Source organism: Stenella coeruleoalba (genome assembly GCF_951394435.1).
Source record: "Stenella coeruleoalba genome assembly, chromosome: 10".
Classification (NCBI taxonomy): Eukaryota; Metazoa; Chordata; class Mammalia; order Artiodactyla; family Delphinidae; genus Stenella; species Stenella coeruleoalba.
The window spans coordinates 90,462,346-90,488,465 of NC_137156.1; the positions used below are offsets into that span (position 1 = coordinate 90,462,346).

Consider the following 26,120-nt stretch of genomic DNA (forward strand, 5'->3'; position numbering starts at 1 on the left):
TGTATTTCTGCAGTGTCAGCTATTACTTCTTTTTCATTTATAATTCTGTTGATTTGAGTCTTCTCCCTTTTTTTCTTGATGAGTCTGGCTAATGGTTTACCAATTTTGTTTATCTTCTCAAAGAACCAGCTTTTACTTTTATTGATCTTTGCTATTGTTTCCTTCATTTCTTTTTCATTTATTTCTGATCTGAACTTTATGATTTCTTTCCTTCTGCTAACTTTTGGGTTATTTTTTTGTTCCTTTTCTACTTGCTTTAGGTGTAAGGTTAGGTTGTTTATTTGAGATTTTTCTTGTTTCTTGAGGTAGGATTGTATTGCTATAAACTTCTCTCTTAGAACTGCTTTTGCTGCATCCCATAGGTTTTGGGTCATCATGTTTTCATTGTCATTTGTTTCTAGGTATTTTTTGATTTCCTCTTTGATTTCTTCAGTGACCTCTTGGTTATTTAGTAGCATACTGTTTAGCCTCCATGTGTTTGTATTTTTTATAGTGTTCTTCCTGTAACTGATATCTAGTCTCATAGTGTTATGGTCAGAAAAGACACTTGATACGATTTCAGTTTTCTTAAATTTACCTAGGCTTGATTTGTGACCCAAGATATGATCTATCCTGGAGGATGTTCCATGAGCACTTGAGAAGAAAGTGTATTCTGGGTTTTTTTGAATGGAATGTCCTATAAATATCAATTAACTCCATCTTTCTCCATTGCTACTCCAGCTTTCTTCTGATTTCCATTTGCATGGAATATCTTTTAACATCCCCTCATTTTCAGTCTGTATGTGTCCCTAGGTCTGAAATGGGTCTCTTGTAGACAGCATATGTACAGGTCTTGTTTTTGTATCCACTCGGCCAGTGTATGTCTTTTGGTTGGAGCACTTAATCCATTCACGTTTAAGGTAATTATCGATATGTATGTTCCTATTACCATTTTCTTAATTCTTTGGGTTTGTTATTGTAGGTCTTTTCCTTCTCTTGTATTTCCTGTCTAGAGAAGTTCCTTTAGCATTTGTTGTAAACCTGGTTTCATGGTGCTGAATTCTCTTAGCTTTTGCTTGACTGTAAAGGCTTTAATTTCCCCATCGAATCTGAATGAGATCCTTGCTGGGTAGAGTAATCTTGGTCATAGGCTTTTTCCCTTTTATCACTTTAAATATGTCCTGCCACTCCCTTCTGGCTTGCAGAGTTTCTGCTGAAACATCAGCTGTTAATCTTATGGGGATTCCGTTGTATGTTACTTGTTGCTTTTCCCTTGTTGCTTTCAATATTTTTTCTTTGTATTTAATTTTTGATAGTTTGATAATATGTGTCTTGATGTGTTTATCCTTGAATTTATTCTGTATGGGACTCTCTGCACTTCCTGGACTTCAATGACTTATTTCCTTTCCCATATTAGGGAAGTTTTCAACTATAATCTCTTCAAATATTTTCTCAGTCCCTTTCTTTTTCTGTTCTTCTTCTGGAACCCTTATAATTCAAATGTTGGTGCATTTAATGTTGTCACAGAGGTCTCTGAGACGGTCCTCAGTTCTTTTCATTCTTTTTTTCTTTATTCTGCTCTGCGGTAGTTTTTTCCACTATTTTATCTTCCAGGTCACTTATCCATTCTTCTGCCTCAGTTATTCTGCTATTGATTCCTTCTAGAAAAATTTTCATTTCATTTATTGTGTTGTTCATTATTGTTTGTTTGCTCTTTAGTTCTTCTCGGTCCTTCTTAAACGTTTCTTGTATTTTCTCTATTCTATTTCCAAGATTTTGGATCATCTTTACTATCATTACTCTGAATTCTCTTCAGATAGACTGCCTATTTCCTCTTCATTTGTTTGGTCTGGTGGGCTTTTACCTTGCTCCTTCATCTGCTGCATATTACTTTGTCTTCTCATTTTGCTTAACTACTGTGTTTGGGGGTGTCTCCTTTTCACAGGCTGTAGGTTCGTAGTTCCCGTTGTTTTTGATGTCTGCCCCCAGTGGCTAAGATTGGTTCAGTGGGCTGTGTAGGCTTCCTGGTGGAGGGGACTGGTGCCTGTGTTCTGGTGGATGAGGCTGGATCTTGGTTTTCTGGTGGGCAAGACTGCGTCCAGTGGTGTTTTGGGGTTCTTGTGAATGTAGTGTGATTTTAGGCAGCTTCTGCTGACGGGTGGGGTTGTGTTCCTTTCTTGCTAGTTGTTTGGTGTGGGGTGCCGTGCAGTGGAGCTTGCTGGTTGTTGAGTGGAGCTGGGTCATAGCATTGAGATGGAGATCTCGGAGAGAGCTCTTGCCAATTGATATTAAGTGGGGCCAGGAGTTCTCTAGTAGTCCAATGTCCTGAACTTGGCTGTCCCTCCTAAGAGGCTCAGGCCTGACACCAGGCCAGAGCACCAATGCCCTGTCAGCCATACAGCTCAGAATAAAAGGGAGAAAAAAAAGAAAGAAAAAAATAAATAAATAAAAGTTATTAAAATTAAAAAAAAATTAAATATCATTAAAATAAAAATAAATAAATAAATAATAATAAAAAGAAGAGAGCAGCAAAACCAATAAAGAAATCCACCAATGATTACAAGCACTAAAAATTAAGCTAAGATAGCTATATAAATCAGAAAGTCGTCAGTCGCGTACAGGAAACCCCAAGTGTACAGTTTCTCCCAAAGTCCACCACCTCAATTTTGGGATGATTTGTTGTCTATTCAGGTATTCCACAGATGCAGGGTACATCAAGTTGACTGTGGAAATTTAATCCGCTGCTTCTGAGGCTGCATGGAGCAACTTCCCTTTTTCTTCTTTGTTCGCACAGCTCCTGGGGTTCAGCTTTGGATTTGGCCCCGCCTCTGCAGGTAGGTCGCTCTCTGGCATCTGATCTTCGCCCACACAGGAGGGGGTTAAAGGAGCGGCTGATTAGGGGCCTCTGGCTCACTCAGGCCGGGGGAGAGGGAGGGGCACGGAATGCGGGACGAGCCTGCAGCGGCAGAGGCCAGCATGATGTTGCAACAGCCTGAGCCGTGCCCTGTGTCCTCCCAGGGAAGTTGTCCCTGGATCACGGGACCCTGGCAGTGGTGGGGGGCACAGGCTCCCAGAAGGGGAGGTGTGGATAATGACCTGTGCTTGCACTCAGGCTTCTTGGTGGCTGCAGCAGCAGCCTTAGCATCTCATGCCTGTCTCTTGTGTCTGTGCTGAATGCCATGGCTGGAGCCCGTCTCTGAAGCTCAATTAGGTGGTGCTCTGAATCCCCTCTCCTCGCGCAACCTGAAACAATCATCTCTTGCCTCTTAGGCAGCTCCAGACTTTTTCCCGGACTCCCTCCCAGCTAGCTGTGGTGCACTAGCCCCCTTCAGTCTGTATTCACGCAGCCAACCCCAGTCCTCTTCCTGGGATCTGACCTCCGAAGCCAGAGCCTCAGCTACCAGCACCCACCCACACCGGCGGGTGAGCAGACAAGCCTCTCAGGCTGGTGAGTGCTGGTCGGCACCGATCCTCTGTGTGGGAATCTCTCTGCTTTGCCCTCTGCACCCCTGTTACTGCACTCTCCTCCATGGCTTCCCCCCACCACCCATCCCCCTTCTCTGCAAGCGAAGGGGCTTCCTAGTGTGTGGAAACTTTTCCTCCTTCACACCTCCCTTCCCTAGGTGCAGGTCCCGTCCCTATTCTTTTGTCTCTCTTTTTTCTTTTGCCCTACCCAGTTACACGGAGAGTTTCTTGCCTTTTGGGAAGTCTGAGGTCTTCTGCCAGCATTCAGGAGGTGTTCTGTAGGAGTTGTTTCACATGTAGATGTATTTTTTAAGCAGCTGTGGGGAGGAAAGTGATCTCCACGTCTTATTCTCTGGCATCTTGAGGGTCCATCTAGACTAGCATTCTCTTAACTCTTAACAAGTTTTATGGAAGATGGAGGCTCTAATAATCCTGAAGAACCTCCTCTCTATTCAAGTAACAATCAGAAACTAAGAACCTCTTCATTTTATTTCCTAATTCCCAGGAGAGAGAAGTACAGCAGCCGAGCAGGACATATTCACCTTTTGTCCAGTCATTCATGGCCATAAGAATGGGGTGAATTAAAAAAATACGAATTTAAGGGCCTATTCCTATCAGTTAAGAGATGATTCTCCATAAAGCTGTTCATGAACTGTTCAGAAATGACAAAATGTGACTGCCGTCGATATAATCAAAAGTTTTTGGCATTCAGGGGGATGACAATGAACTTTAGATTCTGGTAGTTTGATCCAGTATTGGAGTCAGATGACAGGACTAATTTTTTTTTTAACTCCATGGAAGATAAAGAGAAAGAAAAATGGGGCAGAACCCTACATGAATTTTCAATAACATTGTATAATTTGCTTTTAATTGTCATTTAAAATTATTTACTTTTCAATGTTCCTCTATTGCAAAGTTCTTCCTTTATTGCCAAGTAAAAGATTTCTTATTGTGTAGCATTATATTGTAGGTGATTTTATAGCAGTAGGTGTTGTCAATACAACTATTTAATCACTATTGATCAAAATACCGACACTTTTCCTAAGGTCTAGTGCATTTTTAAAGAAAAGGTACTTAAAAAGCATTTTTGGTTTCTTGCTTTTGATATTATATTGTCACATGGTTTCAGCTCTTCTTGTACAGAAAGCTCATGTTGTCCTTGCTTTCTGACACTGTAGGCAAAGCAACAAAATCTGCTATTATTTAATCATTTCATTGCAATATGAAAAAAATCTAAAGATTTACCACAAGAGACTAAACAATTAGTTGACAAAAGCTAGACATTTTACTGGTATGAATTCAAGCTCTTAAAAATTTGATAACAACAAATATAAATGACTAAATAAGATATGGACTGATGATAATTCACCAAAACCAAGCTTTTCTGTCTTTCAAAATGAACCAAAGTTTGTTAGAAAATGCCTGATTCCATTCGTCTCAAGTTCTTCATCTGTCAAATGGGAATGGAAATGTATGTCTCAAAAAACGTGTCACAGGAATTTAATTTGTTACTTGGTGCACGTAAAACTCCTTGGAAAACTACAAATTACTCTCCCAAATATAAAATATTATTAAGTCAAGTTATACCCTTAATTTAGATTATATGAAGATTGAACAGAGCTTTTCTCTGAGTGAAGGTAAAGGAAGATAAATTAACATTTGTTGTCTGCCTATTTTGTGCATAGCACGGTGCTTAATATTTCAGCCAGGTTTTCTTTTTAGGGGGAGAGGAAGGTGGTTGAAAATGTTTAAATTATAAAGATCTGTGAAAAAACAAACAAAAACCCCTGCTCATATTCCTCTTGAATTTTTGCTATAAAAGAAGATATTAGCACTCACACATTTCAAACTGTACTCTTTTACCCATCCCTCATTTTTCTGTTTATACTGTTATATTATCCAAGTTTATGGCATTCATATTCTGTTCTATAACTAAAACCAACATGGTTCTTAAGTGGTAGTTTTATATTTAAATGTATTCATTGTGCATCCTATTCCTCCTTCATTTTTTATTTATTTATCTTTTTTACGGTACGTGGGCCTCTCACTGTTGTGGCCTCTCCCGTTGCGGAGCACAGGCTCCAGACACGAGGCTCAGTGGCCATGGCTCACGGGCCCAGCCGCTCCGCGGCATGTGGGATCTTCCCGGACAGGGGCATGAACCCACATCCCCTGCATCGGCAGGCAGACTCTCAACCACTGCGCCACCAGGGAAGCCCCCTCCTTCATTCTTGAGATCTGTATATTGGTTCATTTTTACCTGGATAGACTTCATTGTTAAGTCGTTTCTTTAAGAGTGTTCATTTATGTTATATTCCCTGAGGGTTTTCTGTTTGTTTTTTGATGTTAAAGAATGTTGAATGTCATTAGATTCGAAAGCTCTATCAGTGGGTACTAACAGTCATGTCACCCTCTTATTCAGAATACTGTAGACTTTCCCTCACTGTCTTCTGGTATAGAATGCTAATGCTACTATTATAAAATCTGAAATTAATCTGATTTTATCTTTCACTCTTTTAAGTAATTTTCTGTTTCAACCTGGTCTTCTTGCAAAGTCTTTCTTTAAGTTTGAACATCAGTCACTTAACTAACACGTGCTTTGGTGTTAAGTCCTCTCTCTAAAATGACTCTGGAATGTGGTGTATTCGTTCAATTCACAGGAAGTTTTCTTGCTAATATCTTTCAATACATTTGTTTGTCTATCTCAGTGACATCAAGGATCTTTATGTTGGATCATCTTTTATCTATCTTTCTTATCCATTACCTTCTCTTCCCTCTTATCTGTGTTTTTTTTATTGTATTCATCACAATTATCTCTAATCTTCTCTTTATGTCAGTAATCTGACTTTTAGTAGGTATCTCTTTTGTTTCTTGCCTATTTTAGTTGATTTATTAATTCTTTAATGATGCTCTTTTGGTTGCAATTTTTATGTTTAAGTTACATCCTAATTTATCTGATGCTATAGTTTGTCTTTTTCATCTTGCCATTGAGTTACATTTTTTGAATTCAGGTTCTTACTCTACTGTGTGAAAAATTTTGAGAAATTTCCTAGGATTCCTTGAGTTATATTTTCTTCTAGATTGGATATTTTGTCTATCTTTGGCAGGCTATGTTTTTCACTTTTATTGTTGCAATATATGTCCATACTTACTATTCCACTTCTTTTCATTTGCTCATACTTGAGGCACTGTGTGCAGACAACTCAGTCATTCCTTTATAGAAAGGGATATTTTTAAATGCTCTTCTCATCATATCAAGGAACTGTTTGTTTTCTTCCTTTTAGCTCCATTTTGGAGGCTGAATACCCACATATCATGAGTACCCCCATTTTGTAGCCTGAGGGAATACTGGGATTGTGGGAAGCTCAGCCTTTAGCAGAATATCTGGGTGTTTCTATTTTAAGGTTTTTTTTTTCTTTTTTCTTTTTTTAGTGGTTTGTAGCAAGATTATTGGTGGAAGAGTCATAGGTATACTTTATTGGGGAAATGTGTCATTTTTTGGTTGGGCTTTAGAGATTTTACCAAGTGAATATATAGGTGTGAAACTATTAGTTTGTGAAACAGAGTCAGCTTTACTATTCATGCTTCTCTGCTTCACTCTTTTTTCTCCAGGAGCCCTGTCTACTCCTCTCTTCAGCCAGAAGAGAAAACAGATTAAAACACACTATGCATGTATATACAAATCTGCTTAACTCCAGAACTGGAGGTTGTTATGAGAATTCTCAGAATTTTGTCATTTCACCAGTAAATCTCACAGAGGTTAGGGATGAGATTAAGACGTCAAGAACTCTTTTGCCCCTCTGAGCCTGGACAAACTCTTCTTATGCACAAATTTTTTTTTCTGTTGTTTCTTTGCTTATTTTGATTATTTTTAAGCCAATGGCATTGGAATTTGTCCCTTTTCTTATTCAGACACTGTTAATTTGTTTGTTGCTTATTTATATTTATAATTCCTTGTGCATTTCATTAGGTACTAGAGTAAGGAAAGTCTGTATTACATGTTTAACTCACTCTTTCTCAATCAGCCTTTACAAAAAAACAAAAATGTAAGATGTATTGCTACTTTATAGTTAAGAGTTATAACTTGTCCAGCATTATACAGCTAATAACTGTCTGCACTTCTAGGTAAATAATGGAGTATACTAAAATTACAATTTAAGATAAAGTTACTAAATTAATATTTTACCTGGGTGCAAATATCCTGTAAGAAAGAAATAGATCTGAGTGGATGGTGAAAACAGTGAGACAATCAAGATGCCTAAGTTTAACTTCCTCCTATTTCTCAACGCAGATGGTGAATTTGGAAAAGATGATTCAACTTCCTGGGTTTTAGTTTCCCTTTCCCTGTGTGTAATAATAATAAGGATGATGATGATGATGACAATAATGATGGTAATTTTCACAATTTGATGATTATACATTTACATGTACCAGGCACAATGTGATATACTTTATAAGTAATATGCCATTAAATCTCAAAATAACCATCTGATATACAGAGTCTATTTTGTCAATGAAGACTGCAAATTTCACAAATCCACTGAAGCCCATTTGATTCAAGGGCACATGCTATTGACCACTAGCTCTATTGTCTTTCCAAACCAAGAAGTCTGGCCTGAATGGTCTACAAAAGACCTACCAACTTTGAGATTCTCTAGAGCTGTGGTTGGTATCAGAGGAAATGACCATGCTCATACATAACCCTCAGGTACAACTACTAGAGTTCTGGACTGGGTGTCCTAAAATTAAATCCTAACATGATGAGGCTTTTGCTTTATGTATTCATTTGCACATTTTAAAAACACAGAATTTAACCTAAAACATAAGTACCGAACTGTTCCTCCTCCTTTCCTCCAAATCTTACTTTCTTAACTATTCAGTGCAAATGCCATGAAGTGGGGCTCTGTAAGGTAGGCATACACATGAATGTGGACGATGAGCACCACAGTAGCCCAGCATGAGTTGTTGGAGCCTAAGAGTGGTGAGAAGGTCAGGCATGCAGGACAAGGGGTAAGGCAGCGGTGGCCCAGTGGAGTGGCAGAGCCCGAGGAAGGTGAGAAGGGCATGCCCTTACTGAGGTGGCCTGGCACAGGCTATCAGAGTCTGAGAAGCCTGAGGAGGGTTCCATTGCCAGGAGAGGGTGGTGAAGGTAGAAACCTGGAAGCTAACCGAGTGAGGACAGAGTCTCCACAGGGAAAGGGCATTCCAGGGTGACGTGTTAGATCCTCAAGGATGTGAGAAAGTTACCCACTTTGGAATATAACCATGCACAGATTGTCAGAGGTCAAGAGGAAAGACAGCATCCTCATAGGAGGGAGACCCTGCACAGGGTCAGAACATGAGTGAGGTGAGGAGGTAGGAGACAGCTTACAAGTGGTGTCAAAGAAGGTATGGGAGTAAAACTTGCAGCAGGTATCAGAATCTGTACAGGGTGAAGAGGAGCTTCACATTGGGGAGAAGGTGGTGACAGTAACTGGAGGTTAGTTACATACAAGGAGATTGAACAAATTCATAAATACACTGAGAATAGTGGAAACCAGGGTTCTCACAGCTGGAACAGGGAGTTAAAAATATAGACAGAGGACTTCCCTTGTGGCTCAGTGGATAAGAATCCACCTGTCAATGCAGGGGACACAGGTTCGATCCCTGGTCCAGGAAGATCCCACATGTCGTGGAGCAACTAAGTCCGTGAGCCACAACTACTGAGCCTGTGCTCTACAGCCCGCAAGCCACAACTACTGAGCCTGCATGCTGCAACTACTGAAGCCAGCGTGCCTACAGCCTGTGCTCTGCAACAAGGGAAGCCACCACAAGGAGAAGCCCGGGCACTGCAACGAAGAGTAGCCCCCGCTCGCCACAACTAGAGAAAGCCGGAATGCAGCAACGAAGACACAACACAGCCAAAAATAAATAAAATTAAAAATATAGACAGAAAAAAACCTATAATAAACCCACTATAAATCACCATAGATAGATAGAAGTATGGAATAAGAATATATATACACACACACACATATATACATATTTACATAAATATATGTCTGTATATAAAATTATACATATGCATACTTATATATATTCATATGTGTTTATAAATTCATATAAGTATATATATGTATTCACACATATAATCTATAAAACCTACACACACACACACACACACACACACATACACACGCACACACTGAAAATCCTCAGAGCAAGAACACCTCAATAACAATAAGTACACTTAGTTCCAGATCATGGTTTCTACATACCATTCTCTAATAAAAGGAACAAGGTTTGCTTAGGGAAAAAAAAGACTACTTCGATGGCTGGAACAGGAGAAATGCAAGGTGATTCTGCAAAACTTTCTTGTACCAGAAAGTAAAGAATAGTGTAAAGAATGATAGGCACATGTCAAAAAGATGAAGAAACTAGCTTGACTGGCTCCTGCTGGCCAAATCAGTGATGATTTGGGCAACAAAGTAAATAGTAATGGATTATAACTTTAATAAAATAAGAAACGATGGATTCACAGTGATAGAGTAGATCATACTGATAGAAATATATAAATAAAAAATTTAAATGTTCAGTAAGGAACAGTATATTTTTACATTGTCTCAAAGTCCCTAACCACAAAATGTTTACCAATTATAAAGGGGGGGGGGAAGCAATTTTATAGTGGAGAAGTCTAGCAGGCAGCAGCACGTTAACCAAGTGATCAAAGTTAACTTCAGCAGAAATGGGACAAATAGAAGTCCTGCACTATCTGGTAGGATACAATCTGAAGCATACAGCATTCCTGAATCTAACTGTAATGAAACAGCAGACAAAGTGGTGCACCCAGTGGGTGAGGGGAATGGAGGGACAAGATGGCAAGACAATGTGATCAATATACTCTGGCTGGTGGGGACCAGTCTTTTTCATGGTGATAATTTTTAAAAATAAGAGCCAGTTTTCTCATTGGTTTTATTACTGTTTTTTAAAATCTTTATAGACCCTTTTTATTACCCATACCCTCAGCACACAGCTCCTACCAGGACCCCTACCCTGTCGACACTCAGATAAGCCCAAATTGAGTGAAACTTTACCAGATCAGTGCCTTGTAATTTTCAAAGGTACCAAGGTGAGGAAAACCAAGGAAAGACTGGGAAATTGTTCTGCATTGAAGGAGACTAAGAGGAGAAAACAACTAAATGAAATCTGCGATTCTCTACTGGATCTTTTTGCTATAAAGGATTTTATTAGGGAAAATGGAGAAATGGGATCTGAAGATTAGATGCTAGTATTGAATCAATGTTAATTCCTTGATTTTGATCATTTTATCGTACGCTTTGTAGGAAATATAAACTAATTTATTTGGGATGATGCGGCATAAATTTGCAAAATTACTCTAAATGGCATGGAAAGAAAATTTTTGTACCATTTCTGAAACATTTTCCATATGTTTGCGATTATTTCAAGATAAAATGTTTTTAAAACTATGTATTGACTTGATGTCTAATTCAGACTTGCATTCAAAACAGGGTCAGGTTTTTTCATGTGGTGTAATTCTTTTCTTTTTCCAGGTGATGGTCGTTTGAGCCGTCCTATTTTTACCCAGGAACCACAAGATGTTATTTTTCCTTTGGATTTGTCAAAATCTGAAATCATCCTGAATTGTGCTGCTAATGGTTACCCTTCACCCCATTATAGGTAAAGTTCTACTTCTGAGTACCACACTGCTTGTTTTTTTCTTTGTCTTCGGGGTAAAATATACACACAATAAAGTGACTTAATTTGAAGTGTACAGCTCAAAGAATTTTTACATAGGTATACAGCTGCGTGCCCACCACTCAAATGAAGATATGGACATTTCTGGTACGGCAAACTGTTCCCTCATGCCACTTGCCAAGTGATGACTACCCCACCCCCACCCGCAGCAACCACTATTATGACTTACTGATTAGGTCTGCTTAGAACAGTTATTCTTGAGATTGGTGCCATGCAGTGCCATGTTATGGAGAGAATTGACAGAGGAAAAGAAAGAAAGAAAACGGAAGGAAAGAAGAAAGGAAGGAAGGAAGGGAGGAGGGAAGGAATACAGGAAAAAAGAAGAAAAAATAAAGGGAAAGGACAGGAAAAGATTTGTTTCCCCAATATGAAAGACTATAAAGCACAAGTTCATTTTGTACTCCCTTCCCCACAATTTGGAGCCACTGCCTCAGTTGCCCCATATACAACGCCTGTGAAAATGTTCCCCTAAAAGGAATTAATCCAGATGGAAACTTTATTTTATCCGACTAATTTTTGTGGCTCCACTGACATGTTCCATCACCCAAAAAGCACTGGTTTTAGAAAAACATGTTGAAGACAGCTATGTACCATCTAATGCAGAAAAGGAATTTTCATTCTGGGCAAGTAGAAAAATATATATTTGCTCCTCACATATTACCTCTGAAATAATAAGGCAGAAAGTTCTGTAGTGTTTCAGTTCTTAGAATATTGCAGTAAAGGCAGAATCTGATCCACCTTGTGGGTGGACTTCACAAATTAAAAAATATATGCATGTATATATTATGCTTATATAAATCATAAAGATATTTTGTTGGTAAGAACTGCATATGCAGTGTGAATATAGGAAAAGTAGAATAAATATTAAAATCACTATTGATTTTAAAATCACTATTGGCTTTGGGATTTTAAAAGCATTTTTTTAAAGTCTTAATTTTTAGTAGTTAAGTTAAATCATCACACACAAAAAGCAACAATTTCAGTCCATTTTGGCAAAATAAGCGGGCTTGGCGTGATTTTTATGTTCCATTAAAAATACCAAATTTCTATGTATAATTACTTTGATCTTAAGATTGTCTAGATTAACTAGCTAAATGACTTAAACGCACAAAGTTAAAGAGAACTCTCCTTTACATTGTATTTTGTCAAAAGAACTTCAGAATTTGTTTTTTACAACAAAAGAGCTGAAAAACTGTGTCTTACTACACTTTATTAAAGCTTTCCTATCTTTAGGGCACCCAAACCAATAAAGTCCATCTGGTTGATGAAGATTACTTAGCTTATAAATTGGTTCACCCAGTTCATGGTTGGTGGTTTGTTTTCCTTAAATACAGAGTTATCTTACTTAATTTAAAATTTGGTTAAATATATAAAAATGTGATTAACACATTTTTCAGGATCACCTTACAGTTTAAGTTGGAATTTTATTTTTGAAAGCCAATTTGATTGATCCTAAAGATTGACAGAATTTGTTAGAGAAAGGAAAAAAAAAGTATGAATCCCTATAAAATAAGAAACATTTGCTAAGTATAAGTAAGATAAATCATCAGTCAATCATGTACTTATATAAAAATGTCTATTGGCTTATTAACAGGCCAAAAGATATAAAACAGTGGTTCTCACAACAATTTGCTAATATTATCTATGAAGAAATACACTGAATGAAGAGATTGCAAATTCCAGTGTTGTGAAATGGCTTCTGTTTCTAACATACGTAAAAATTAGGAGGCTAAAGACAGGTAATTTAGCTTCTTATTTCCAATCCCCATGAACAGGTTTAGCTCGGCTCTAATATCATGGTATAAAATACTCATAGGCAAGAGGCTTTGAAAAAAGAGTGAGAACAAAACCAAGTTTTTAATGCTTAAATGCCAGACTAAGACCCAATTTTCTTGATAATAAAGCAAAGGGCAGAGGTATTTCAGACAATGCACATTAGCAACAAAATACAAAATTTAGTTTTAATATAATCCTTTCTAACTTAAAATCTTTAAAAAACATTGTAACTGTATTCATCTTAGATTGTGTGTGTGTATATGAAATAGAGGGACAATCTTTATGATTCAGAGTCTAACATTATTTGAGGTTATTTGGATATAGTGTGAAGCCATATTAAAGAGCCTTTGACTTAGATCCATTCCATATGTGACCTTGGAATAATCATTTCTTTCTCCTGGCATTGGATTCCTTATCCACAAAGTGAGGGTGTGGTTGACTTTAAGGTGTGTTTTATTCCTTTTAGTAAATTCCTTTAGCAAGTGAAATCTCATAGGAGAAAATAAGCAATATTTAAAGCAGAACTTTGGAAACAGTTTAAAAGTAACTTGCCTAAAGTCACTTACAGTTGGAGTCAACGCCTTCACAAACAGGATTTCAGTAGAAAACAAGAAGATACAGATGTCAGGCAAGTCTGCACAGAAGTTTTCCCATGGAAAGGATCATTCTTTATTCTTTAAAAGACCAGGCAACACATGGCAATTAACATCTAACCAGGAAGCTTTGTTAAGGGAAGGAAAATGGGTTATGCAAAAATGTACTTGGGTAGGATTGCTTATACTTTAAAAAGTTTAGGAAAATCAGATAGTAACGAGCTTAGTTCCAGCTCAGAATATATCTTTTATTTGGGAAAATGAAGGAACACACACATAAATCATTTTTACGTTGGATACACTCTACCAGATACACTATCTTTGAATGTCATAGAGGATTTCTAACACATGTTCTCTGGACCTGGTCACAAGAGGAGGTTCCTTTCTGTAATTTAATCTACTCCAGTCACAAAGACATTCTTAAGTCTGGAGAAGCTCTAGGTCTCTGAGTAAAAATCATAAAAGTAGTTACTCTGCCCTTCTATTCTTTTTATTCATTTCCTCACTTGATCTTCTTAACAACCTCATGTGATAAAGCAGGATATTTTTATTGTGCAAATTTTATAATTGATGGATATGATTTTTGGAGAAGTCATTACTTGCACAAGCACACACAGCAAAGGAATGTCAAAGCTAGGCCTAGGACTCTTTCCACAGGGTCAATGGAGCCAAGTTTAGTGCACATTACGATCACCCAGAGAGACTACTAAAAAATTGACATTTTTGAAGTTCTTCAAAGGTCTAGGGATGGGCCCAGAAATAGTGCTCCGTGTAATTCTAAAGGAAGGCTCAGTTGTGAAAAACACTCACGTGCACACACACACACACACACACACACACACACACACACACTCTCTCATGCATTATCACAGGCCAGCAAACAAATATAGCCCCCAGCCATTATATTCTTAACTACTCAATAGGGAAGGATGTTCACCAGAAAAAGTTCAAGATTTTAGCTCAAATCCATATGTTTCATGGAATTAATATGATATTAAGGCAGATGCTTAAAATAATCATCTATAGCATATTTCCTAGTTTGCATCATGGGATAATTCTCCTGGGCATGCAATTCTATCCGTAACGTTTGTATGACAATCACTTGAATTCATTAATACTATTTCTCCATTGATTTAAACATATTAATTAGGACAAAGCCCACACCACGACTTGAACCCTTGATCTATATGCACAGTTTAATAATCATTGTACCATAGTGATTAGAATGATTATGGGGATACTGTGAAAAATTCATTTGCTGCAGCTAAGCCAACAACTTTGAATTTGTGTTGAAAAACAATTACTGAGCTTAATTAGGAGCATATAATGATGACAGCAGTTATTTCAGTGATTGATTCCAAAATTAAAGAGAGCTGGCCAACTAAGTGCTGTATAGCCTTTGCATTGAAAATGAAAGGGAACACAAAGGTTAAAAGACCATGTAAGACAGTGTTACAGTGCTGGCAAGGAGAATATTCGAGGCTTCAGACAGGCCTAAAAAATAATAGTTTTCTCCATTTTCTTCTTCTGAAATTAGAACAAGAGGCCGAACGAATTTCTCTAGAAAAAAATTTGGCAGATAGCTCAGGCAAATGAAATATACTATTTTTGACTGCTGTCTTTCAACTTCCTTTATTAAAATGAAGTTGAGGTGCACAAGAATTGGCTAAATAATTTAAAAGTGACAGAGTTTGTTCAAAACCTCTGGATGATTTGATATCTGGTCAATCACTTCTCATCTTTAATAGGGTAGATTACCTAAGTCCGTATTTCTTTTCTACTGTTGTAGATATTTGCCAGACTTTTTCCACGGGATGTTTCAGAATACTCCTAAAAAAGCCAATGACATCTGGAATAATGCTATAAAATGTCATTCCTTTCTTACAGTTAGCTACCTCTACCAAAATAAGGGAAGAAACTGCAAAGCTGGCATAGACCCTACAAAAATATGATTTGGAAATTGGCTATATTACATAGGAAGAGGCCACTCACTTGTTTTTCTGACTGATTATCTTAATTGAATAGTTTAAAACGGGCTTCCCTGGTGGCACAGTGGTTGAGAGTCCGTCTGTCAATGCAGGGGACATGGGTTCGTGCCCCGGTCTGGGAGGATCCCACATGCCGCGGAGCGGCTGGGCCCGTGAGCCATAGCCGCTGAGCCTGCACGTCTAGAGCCTGTGCTCCGCAATGGGAGAGGCCACAACAGTGAGAGGCCCACGTACCACAAAAAAAAAAAAAAAAAAGGTTAAAATATCTCTTTTCTTAAATGCTTTATATGACTACACACAGCTTGTGCCCTAGAAATGTATCTGTTTAAGTATGTAGTATTCTTATTTCAAAATGTCTGAATATTTTGATGGAAGTTAGGGGTTGCAAGGTGGGGGAAGTGAGTCCAGTTAAAGATAATTACTGGCTATTCATTCATCTTAAAATGACCAAATGCAATTTCTAAACCATCTTATATTTCTTTGAAAATAAATATAACTGTTAGGCCTTTCTGATACTTAATTCATGTACAAAAAGATTGTTGACTAATAGGTAAGCCAAGAAACTTTTTGCAGCCTAAAATAGAAACTTCTCAAACTGCATTTGTTTTTGTTAAGGTATAATTTTAGTTTGGCATTTCTAGATACTATTGAAATATTTCTAAATACTGTAGAAATACTGAAAAATATTCAGTATTTCTAAATACTGTTGAAATTAATTTTCCTAGTAAGAGACTAACAGAGACAATCATGTTCTAAAGTACTCCGGTTATTTTTGTTTTGTTATCGGCCTCAAATTGGCATTGTAAAATCTTTGCTGGCTTTCTTTGTGCCATTTCTAATATATTTTTCTTGGATTTCTATGTCTAAATCAATTTTTTTTTCTTTTTGCGGTAAACGGGCCTCTCACTGTTGTGGCCTCTCCCGTTGCGGAGCACAGGCTCCGGACACGCAGCCTCAGTGGCCATGGCTCACGGGCCCAGCTGCTCCGCAGCATGTGGGATCCCCCCGGACCGGGGCACGAACCCGCGTCCCCTGCATCGGCAGGCAGACTCTCAACCACTGCGCCACCAGGGAAGCCCTGTCTAAATCATTTTTGACATTCAATTTTGCAGTATCAGTTGTGCGTGTTCAGGTATGGTACGTGTTATTTGAAAAGTTGCTACAGGAATAGGGCAGCCCGGTTTATTGACTGAATGTCTACTTTTTATTTCTCAAGAGTTCTATTGCCTCTTTGTACACATTTGGGTGAATGTTCATAATCTGTAAAGAGTAGAAGATCTTCAAAATAACATAGTTATTGATATCACAGAGCTCATGAAGACAATTATCTTTGAAGAAACTGGTGGGATATATCCACATAAAACCATGTTTTGTTTCATTTTAACAGTCTCAGGAATTACAGGTGCATGTTGTTTAACACAGGAGTGGTCAACTCTGTATATCAGAAACATGATTTGATTTTTTTTCCCTTGAAGGTGGAAGCAAAATGGCACAGATATTGATTTTACCATGAGCTATCACTACAGGTTGGATGGAGGCAGTTTGGCAATCAGTAGCCCCCGCACAGATCAAGATACTGGCACGTACCAGTGCCTGGCCACCAACCTTCTGGGAACAATTCTGAGCCAGAAGGCGAAGCTCCAATTTGCATGTGAGTTTGTGGGAAAAATCTATAATCTTTATGTTTCTAAAAATATATTTTTATTATAATCATAGTAGAAAAAAATCCAGCTTTGCCAATCACATGCTCTTTGAGAGCAAATATGAATTTATAGAGGCAAAAAGTTTTAACAGTGTGCATTTTGTGAATTCAGACTCCTGGGGATAGCTGAAATCTATTTCAAAAAAGGAAGGAAATATCAGTGTTATTGTATTTTGTGAATTATATTTAGAAATATCTCTGAAAGTTCCAGATATACATATTAAGATAAAGATTATATATATTACTCTTTTTTCCTTTTTCTTTTGCATTGGGTATTAGTATGCAGAGCACACGAAGCAAAAGCTGAGGGCAGAGATGTCTTTTGGGGGAGGCAAGTATTCTCCCAGGAAAAGTGATCATGCATCCACAGTTTGATGTAGGTGGAAATAAAGTAGTTGCCAAGGGCAGACTTTATATTAACTGTAACAATGTCCAGCTGCATCACAAAAATGTCATCCAAATAATTACCTTGGTGACATTTGGGGACATTAGCAGATGAACAACAGACATACTGTTCCTTATATAGTTTTTTTGTAGTGTTTCCAGGGGCTGAAATGTTTCATATTGGATCCAGGGAAAGCCTTGTTTGAAAGTAATTACATCTGTTGATATGGATGAAGTAGAAGCCTTAAATGTCTCCTTTGTACCCCCTCCCTGACCCAATCCCTACCCATGTCCACCTCAGAGGATATATCAGGGGCCAAAGCGTGAGAAGCTACTCTTTGCAGCCCTCATGAAAAGGTCTATGCTTCTATTACTTTGAAAAAGTAATTATTTTGAAATTTAAAAAATAAAATATATGTCCAAAGCCCACCTTGTAGAACTACTTTAGTCATCACTAGATATATAAATTAACAATTGGGTCTGTTTCCCATTGCAAATCTTGTGTTCCAAATATGTGTTCTTGTATTCCAAATATGCCTTGTTCTACACATAGTTCCCCTATGTTGACCATTCTGGGGTGGCATTGTTTCTGAATATGTATATAAGCATATTCAGAAATAAGTACACACACACATACGTATATATATGCATGCGGTCATAAACATACACACATTATACATATGTACATATATGTATGTGGTCCTATATATACACATGTATACATACACACAAACATTACTAAGTGTATCTGAATGTATTTATATCTGCAGAAATCAAAGGATAATGCAAAAGTTTATAGAGCTAAATGGAATCTGAACAAAGGCTGATGGCTGCTTGAACCTTACGGTAAAGATAAACACAATACTTGATGTCTGCATTTCAGCTAAGACCAGCACTTGGAAAAATAATAGGAAGCAAAATACTAATAAGAAACTTATTTTACAGAAGTAAACAATTGCTCCATAGACTGTCAATGATCCTGCCAAAAGAATTATATCTCCTACCTGGATAGGCGATAACCCTAGAAGATACACATGATTTGGATCAGATTGCATAAGAATAAGTTTGACTTTCTGGCAAAGGAAAACACATACAGCACATTTATTTGCTATACCCTGGAGTTTCTCTAAAGCTATGGATTCTATCCATTCTTGAAAATAACTGAATACTTACGATGAAAATTAATGCACTATGCTTTACATGGCTATCTATTTCCTCCTCTTTGTTCCCCTTCTTAAACAAAAAATATATATTTTTATTCCCCTACATTATTTTTTCTCACCTTTTTTCTGCTTTTAAAAATATGTGTAACTAGAAGTTTTTCAAAGTTAAATCATATTTTCTCTTTGCTAAAAAAAGAGGAAAGGTTTCAATTAAGAAGAAATTGTATGCTTTCATTTGGATGAATGGGAAAATCAATTCTGTCCTTGCTGACTTTCTTGTCTCTTCACACAATTTTCCTTTTTTTGAGTTGAAGGTGTGTGACTGTTGATCCCTAAAATCATTTCTATTACTATTCATGCAGAAAGAAGAATGGCCTACATCCATTAGCTGATCTTTCTCCTGCAGACTTAAAGGATCTTATGTTCCAAGTCTTAAACTTGAAAACAAGAACAAAAACAAAAAAAGAACCACATCACTCTGCCTTTCGTGTCCAGTATCTGTAGTGGTCCCACGCCTGAAACATTTCCTGCTAAGTCCATGGAGAGATTGGGTTGAGTGTAATTATCTCTTGAATCAACCCTAAACATAACCAACATATTTTAATCACCTATAAAGTATCTCCCTTCATTTCCTGTATTTCATAAGTACTCTCGCCACCTTACTTAAGTCAGTTGTTCATTCCAAGTAGTAAATAACTTCTTTTCAAAAGGTGAAAATACCAGGTCTAGCTTTGCCACTGCTATTATACAACTCTGAGTGGTTTACTTTTTGTACAAATGAGCACAAAGATCTTAAAGATGAATCGAAAAGTGTTGATGGGGACTTCCCTGGTGGCACAGTGGTTAAGAATCCGCCTGCCAATGCAGGGAACATGGGTTTGAGCCCTGATCCAGGAAGATCCCACATGCCGTGAAGCAACTAAGCCCACGAGCCACAACTACTGAGCCCACGTGCCACAACTACTGAAGCCCACATACCTAGAGCCCATGCTCCGCAACAAGAGAAGCCACTGCAATGAGAAACCCATGCACCACAATGAAGAGTAGTCCCAGCTCACTGCAACTAGAGAAAGCCCACAGGCAGCAAGGAAGTCCCAGTGCAGCCAAAAATAAATAAATAAATTAAAACATCCTTTAAAAAAGAAAAAAAACCACCTTAAGTCAAGACATAGACCATGGAAAAAAGCAGAATATTTAAAAAAGAAAAAATGTGTTGATGACTTACAGCCCAGAAGACTCCACTTACAAATTCTTTCTTCTAATCTCATTTAAGAGATACAGGATATTAATTTTGCAAAATAGGTTTTCTGAAATTTCGTTCAAAGAAATTACATTTGTATCCACATGCAAATCTATGCATATGCATAATCTCATTAATAAGGTTACTCTTCCAAAAAGAGAGGAAGGGAAAGAGAGAGGCAGAGAAATAGAGAGACAGAGAGAAGAGAGGCAGAAAGAAAAAGAGAGAACATAATAGAAGAGAAATATCCAATTGGGAATTTGTTTCTCTATGAAAACATCCTGAACATCACTAATCAGTACAGAAATACAAATCACAGCCAGAAAATGCTGCTTCACACTCATGAGGATGGCTATTATTTTAAACACACACACACACACACACACACACACACACACGCAGAAAATAACAAGAATTGGCAAGGATGTGAAAACATTGGAATCCTTGTGCATTACTGGTGCGAATGTAAAATGGTACAGCTACTGTGGAAGACAGCATGGCAGTTCCTTGAAAACTTGAACATAGAATTACCATGACACAACAATTCCACCTCTAGGTAAATGCCCCAAAGGATGGAAGGGACTCAGGCAGATGTTTGTATACCCATGTTAATAGTGGCATTATATATAACAGGTAAAAGGTAGAAAGGACCTAAATGCCCATCAACAGATAAATGCATTAACAAAATGTGGTATAAACATACAACAGAATATTATTCCACTTTAAAAAGGAAATTTTATAATTCTATTACATGCTACACCATGTATGAACCTTGAAAACATTTTGCTGAGTGAAATAAGACACGCACAAAAGGATACTTATCGTAGGATTCCATTTATATGAGGTAAGTAACTAGGCAAATTCCTAGACAGAAAGTAGAATGGTGGCTTCCATGGACTAGGTGAAGGAAAATGGGGAGTTACTGTTTAATGAGTACAGAGATTTAGTTTGGATTGGTTACAAAATTCTGGAGATGGATGGGGATTATACAACAATGCAAATGTACTTAATACTAAAGAATTGTATACTTAAAATGGTTTAAATGGTAAAGTTTATGTTATACATATTTTACCACAAGTTTTTAAAAAGTGATATCATCAGAATTCAGGGGAATAAAAGTAATCATTTCAGTTGGCTTTTTTTCCCCCCATAATTATCAAAAAAAAAAAAGAGTAAGTTTTCCTTATTAAGTATCTGTTCTGTTTCTTTGCACAGAAAAAGTAGAATCCAAATGCAAGTCTCCAACCAAATGGAAAGTTTCTAAAGCCAAGAGCTGCACCCTCAACTTAATTTGAGTTCTCACCACTACTTTCATAAATTTTCAACATTGTCTATTTTGCTAGAAAGGCATTTGTACCTTTCTGAACATCGCAACAATGGTGGTCAAATGCTAATATTTTCAATACAAACAGATCTGAGTTCAAATTCTATCTTTGTAAAACAACCAGTAGTATGATATTAGGTCACCTCTTAACAATATTAAGCCTCTTTTATGAAATGTATACAATGAGAATTACAGCAGCATCCACAGGACAGTGAAATGGATTAACTGAGGTAATGAATGTGAAACCCCTGGTCCCTTATAGGCACTCAGGAAACGGTAACTCTAATTCTTCTTTTTATATTTTCATTTACTCTCTCAAGTTGGCCAAACATCTACATATTTCAAACTGCTACAGTTACTCATAAAAAAATCTAGTTTACATTTTAAAACTTTCTCCAGACCAGCTGTTCCCTTGTTTTCAAGACTTTTAGGTATTTGACATATATTACCTTTCTTGAACTGTGGAACAACCATAAGAGGAAGATGCTATTGTTGTCCCCATTTTACAGATTAGAAGTCTGAGGCTCACTGAGATTGGAATTTTTTTAAAAGTATATTGTTAGAAAACCAGTTGTAACTTGAGTATAAAAGTTCAGATTCTAAAACTTATGGCTTTTGTGTTAAGGTATTCAGTCCTTTTCAAACACTGCCCACACAAATTATGTGGACCTTTTTTCTTTATTTCATTTGCTATTGGTATAATCATTGTTGAAATAATAAGCCATATCTGTAGGACAGTAACCTTCACAATAAGCCTGGTGGTAGATGCTGTTGGTGCCGGGTCCAGATCCCTTTTAACGGGCAGTGGGCTCAGCTGTTAATGCCCACAGCTGCCCCTGTTCTTCAATGCATGCCCTAGAGCTCCCCATGGGGTCAGGATGGAGCTAGACAACAGCTGAGACACCTTCTTGCTTAGCCCCTTCCCTTGCTCTATCTAGTTTCCATCCCTCCATTTCTCCTGGGAGTGCTTCCTCAATAAACCAACACCCTGAATCTCTGCATCAGACTCTGCTTCTAAGGAGCCCAAAGTAAGACAGACACTAAACATTTAATATAAGATATTTGATCTTCTTCTTGACAGAGAAATTGGGTCCAGAAGCCCTAATACAAATTTCCATAGGTAAGAACAAAGCTATACATCAAAATAAAATTGTGTCAACAACTCTGCTTCCTACCAGTTAGCAGTCAACTGTATAGTGCCACTTTGACCTTCAGAACAAATGAATTATGAACAGCCTTTCAGTAACTAACTTGTCCATGGGAGAGACTCTGTAGGTAAATACATTTAGATAGTTGATGACTTTTGTTTGCAACTTCTGTCCTGATGTTCAGAAATTCAAAAGCACCCTTGGAGTTTATATTAGACTCAGCCTGTTAGAGTCTGCCTCACCTTGAATCATCCCACCATGAAACCATCTTGAAATGCAGCCCAAATATAAAAAAAACTCTGTTATGAAAAATCCTCCTAAATCAAATCTGTCTTTAACCAGCTATGTTACTCAGACAAGTCAGTCATCTCTGTGGACTTATCAAAAGTATGTTTTGAACTATTTAATTGCAAAAGTCTCCTTCAGTTCTTACACGCAAGATTTTGTCATTCCAAATTCTCAGATAGATTCTAATTTAAGCTCTTCTCTTCTTCCTCTACCCAACCTCAACCCTAAATCAAATATCAGCAAGTGTCTAGTCATCAAAAGCTCCTGTTATCACCCTGGTATTCTTGAATGATAACACCGGTTTGACTTTTTACAAGCTACACTTGTAGCTGCTTTGAATTTCTTTTATTTCTCAAGGACTTTGGCGGTAAAGGTTGAATGTAGACTCCTTCCTTTCATATGTATGTTAATGAATTACTCCGTACTTCTGTGAGAGAACATTGCATCTGTCATTGCTGTTTAAAATGTCATCCTTGAGTAAAAAAGATAGGCATTTTGAAAGAAATCCATGATTTCACTGAGCTGTATTTTTTTAGACACTCATAATATACAACTCTACCAATGAATAGATCAACATTGGGATAAACGTTACTTATGAATAGGGCTTTTTTGGTCCTGCACTATTTAAAATTTAATCACAGATACCATTTCACATAAGTTTGTTCCATTATTGCTGGAGCCTCCTAGCCTAGCTAGACCGAAGCTGGACTAGTTGAATAAATGAATGGTCATTTATTTATTCATCCACCAAGCAACCAGAAAACACCTTATTTATATGCATCAAGCACTGTGCTAGGGAGTAAAGATTAAATGATAGATAAGAAATAGCTGCTCCCTGTCTTCACAGAGCAGGCAGGTGAAATCTTGAGTGCAAGAAAAAAAGGAAAGAAATTGCTAGCATTTGCATAGTACATATTATATAGCAGGCACCGTTCCGAGCTTTTTATGTAAATTAACTTCAGTGAGCCTTACACAACAACCCTATGAAGTTACTATAATCCCATTTTCAGATGAGCAGATTGAGGCCACAGAAGAATTAACTAACTTGCCCAAAATCACACACATAAGTAGCACAGTCAGTATTCAAACCCAGGCAATCAGAACCTGGAGTCCAAGTTCTTACTGCCCACTGTACCTCCTCAAAAAAAGCATCAGATGATGTGAGATGTAACCTATAAGGGAGACCAGAGAAGGAAGTAGTAAAGTTTGTCTGGATTGGACAAAGGGCAAAGGAAGCCTTCCAAAGGCAATTGGGCTTGAACTGAGCCTTGGAATATTAGTTTGTGTTCCAAACACAGAAAGTAGGTGGAGGAGAACATTCAGGTTGACAGGAGAGTGAGAGGAAATGCAAATGCAAACAAGTCTCAAGCATTAGAGAAAATGAGAGGGCAATGGCCAAACCCAGGCCAGGGTGCCTGGAATGTGAAAGGCCATGATTTAGAAATAACTGGTTTTCTAGGACAAGGCTGAAACATAATTTGGAGCCAGGTATATCCCAATTTTGGAGACCCTTTATTTCCAAGCTTAATCTACAAATAATGGAATGATTGGGTGATATTAGGAGATGACAGAGAAACCTGCAGAACTTCCTCATATCATGAAGCTTTTAGGCAGAGGTACCAGGCATGAACTGCCTATGTTTGAAAAATATTCCCCACTCTATGTGACATTGTGCACAGGTGTGAATTTAAGTGTAAAATGGAGGTGTCAGTAGTACCCACCTTATGTAGGTTTACTGTAAGGCCCAAATACTTATGATTACATGTAGAGCAGTGGGTAAGGGCACCTGATATATTGTTGTTGAGTTGTTGATGGAGAGCTTGGCAGAGGTCTGCCCATGCAACTATTAATAGCCCAAGTTTGGGACTTCAGTACTTATCCTATGAACAATGGAAATACTTTGATGTTAAGAATTTTGAAGTTATTTATAGAACGTTGCTTGAAAACGCCACATACTTTTCCCCTTAAAAATATCAGTCTGATAAATTAATGATATTACTAATATTATTAAAACCACGGTACACATATTTAGGGATGTTCCAAACCTCATTTCTAACACTTGTAGGATGGGGTTAAGGGATTCTTGCTCCGTGTCACAGGGTTGATTTTAGGTGGCTCAAGGTTAAAATGCAATAATATTTCATTTTAAAGGGCTATAAACATGCAGGCATTTACAATCACCATAATTTTTTTTTCCAGAGAAATGCCAAGGGTTTTATATCTGCAATGCTGTTCATCTTTATTCTATACCTGTAAGCTCTCCTAAACCATGTTTTACAAATGAAGAAATTAAAGAAATTCGAAGTGGGGCAATTATGTTACTCATCCAAGGTCACCAACCTACCACAGACTTAGAATTTCTCACATCTCCATCTGAAAATAATTTTTAAATATACATTTATTTGTAGATAGAGGAAGTAAAACAGAATCCACATGAATCCAAAACCCATAGTCAGAGAACAACAGAAAAGGTCTCCAAGTAAAAGTAATGATATCAAAGCCTTTGGCTCTTTCGAGAAGGATTTCTAAGATATCTGTATATTTGTAGGTGATGTGTATTTTTATTTCTGTCTCTTGCCCAGGGTCTGTACAAGCATGAAAAACAACAACAAAAACCCTCTCACATCTTAGAAATAAATTTTAAAATCTTCATTGGGTACTGATGAATTCAGAATGTCTTTAATATTTTTTCATATATAAGAAATATAAAAACAGTTATACATGATCCTGAAGATATACTGACAAAGTGCATTTATATCTGAAAAGCAAATTAAAACTCAAGAGAAGGGGTTTTAAAAATAACACAAAAACGCATTTGGAAACTGTAAAGGCTCTGATAATTGTGAAGTGTGTGTTAAGTGGGTAATGCGTATCTAATTATAAATGTAAATGCTAGATGGTTTTTAACCTTTTTTTTTTTTGTACATCAGAAAAGTATCTAAACAAAGTGGGTAAAGAAATATTTTCCTTTAATTTATTAAATAAAAGAAATCTGATAAATTAGTATTGATTTTTAATGATCATTTTGGAAACAGCATTAAACAATGTAGCAATGGATTTAATATTCTGAATTTATCTTAATGTAATAACTGTCAGTGGGTATCATAAAAAGGAGAAGAGTTTGTCTTCGCTTTTAAAACTAATCTAAGCCTTAAACAAATGGACTCAGAGCAGCTGCATGGTTGAATTATAGCAAGCCACTGTTATTTTTATTTTTTTCAATCAACAGGAGAGTGGATTACCCAATGTTTTAGCCTCATTTTCTCTTCATCATCACTGCTGGACATCTATTTATGTACCTTATCAGAAATGATA

General features: G+C 37.2%; 2 protein-coding genes across 19 annotated transcripts in view; one reads left to right on the forward strand and one right to left on the reverse strand.

Annotated features, from left to right (window-relative positions):
- Nucleotides 1-26,120, reverse strand: part of LOC307193527 (uncharacterized protein) — a 730,787-nt gene that overhangs the window by 477,478 nt on the left and 227,189 nt on the right. Inside the window, exon 10 of one of the 15 annotated variants that reach the window (XM_079935636.1) lies at nt 6,727-7,788. The exons of 13 other annotated variants lie outside the window; for them this stretch is intronic. The gene's annotated coding sequence lies outside the window, so the exon portion shown is untranslated. Of the gene's footprint in view, nt 1-6,726; nt 7,789-13,621; nt 13,650-26,120 lie in introns of those variants that run through there. One more of the 15 variants, XM_079935635.1, reaches the window with a different exon arrangement.
- Nucleotides 1-26,120, forward strand: part of CNTN6 (contactin 6) — a gene marked incomplete at its 3' end in the record, with an annotated part of 232,143 nt that overhangs the window by 71,933 nt on the left and 134,090 nt on the right. For all 4 annotated transcript variants that reach the window (XM_079935626.1, XM_079935627.1, XM_079935629.1 and 1 more), the window contains exons 2-3: nt 10,995-11,121; nt 17,032-17,207. In XM_079935626.1, the coding sequence (XP_079791752.1) occupies nt 10,995-11,121; nt 17,032-17,207 (303 nt within the window). The remainder of the gene's footprint in view (nt 1-10,994; nt 11,122-17,031; nt 17,208-26,120) is intronic.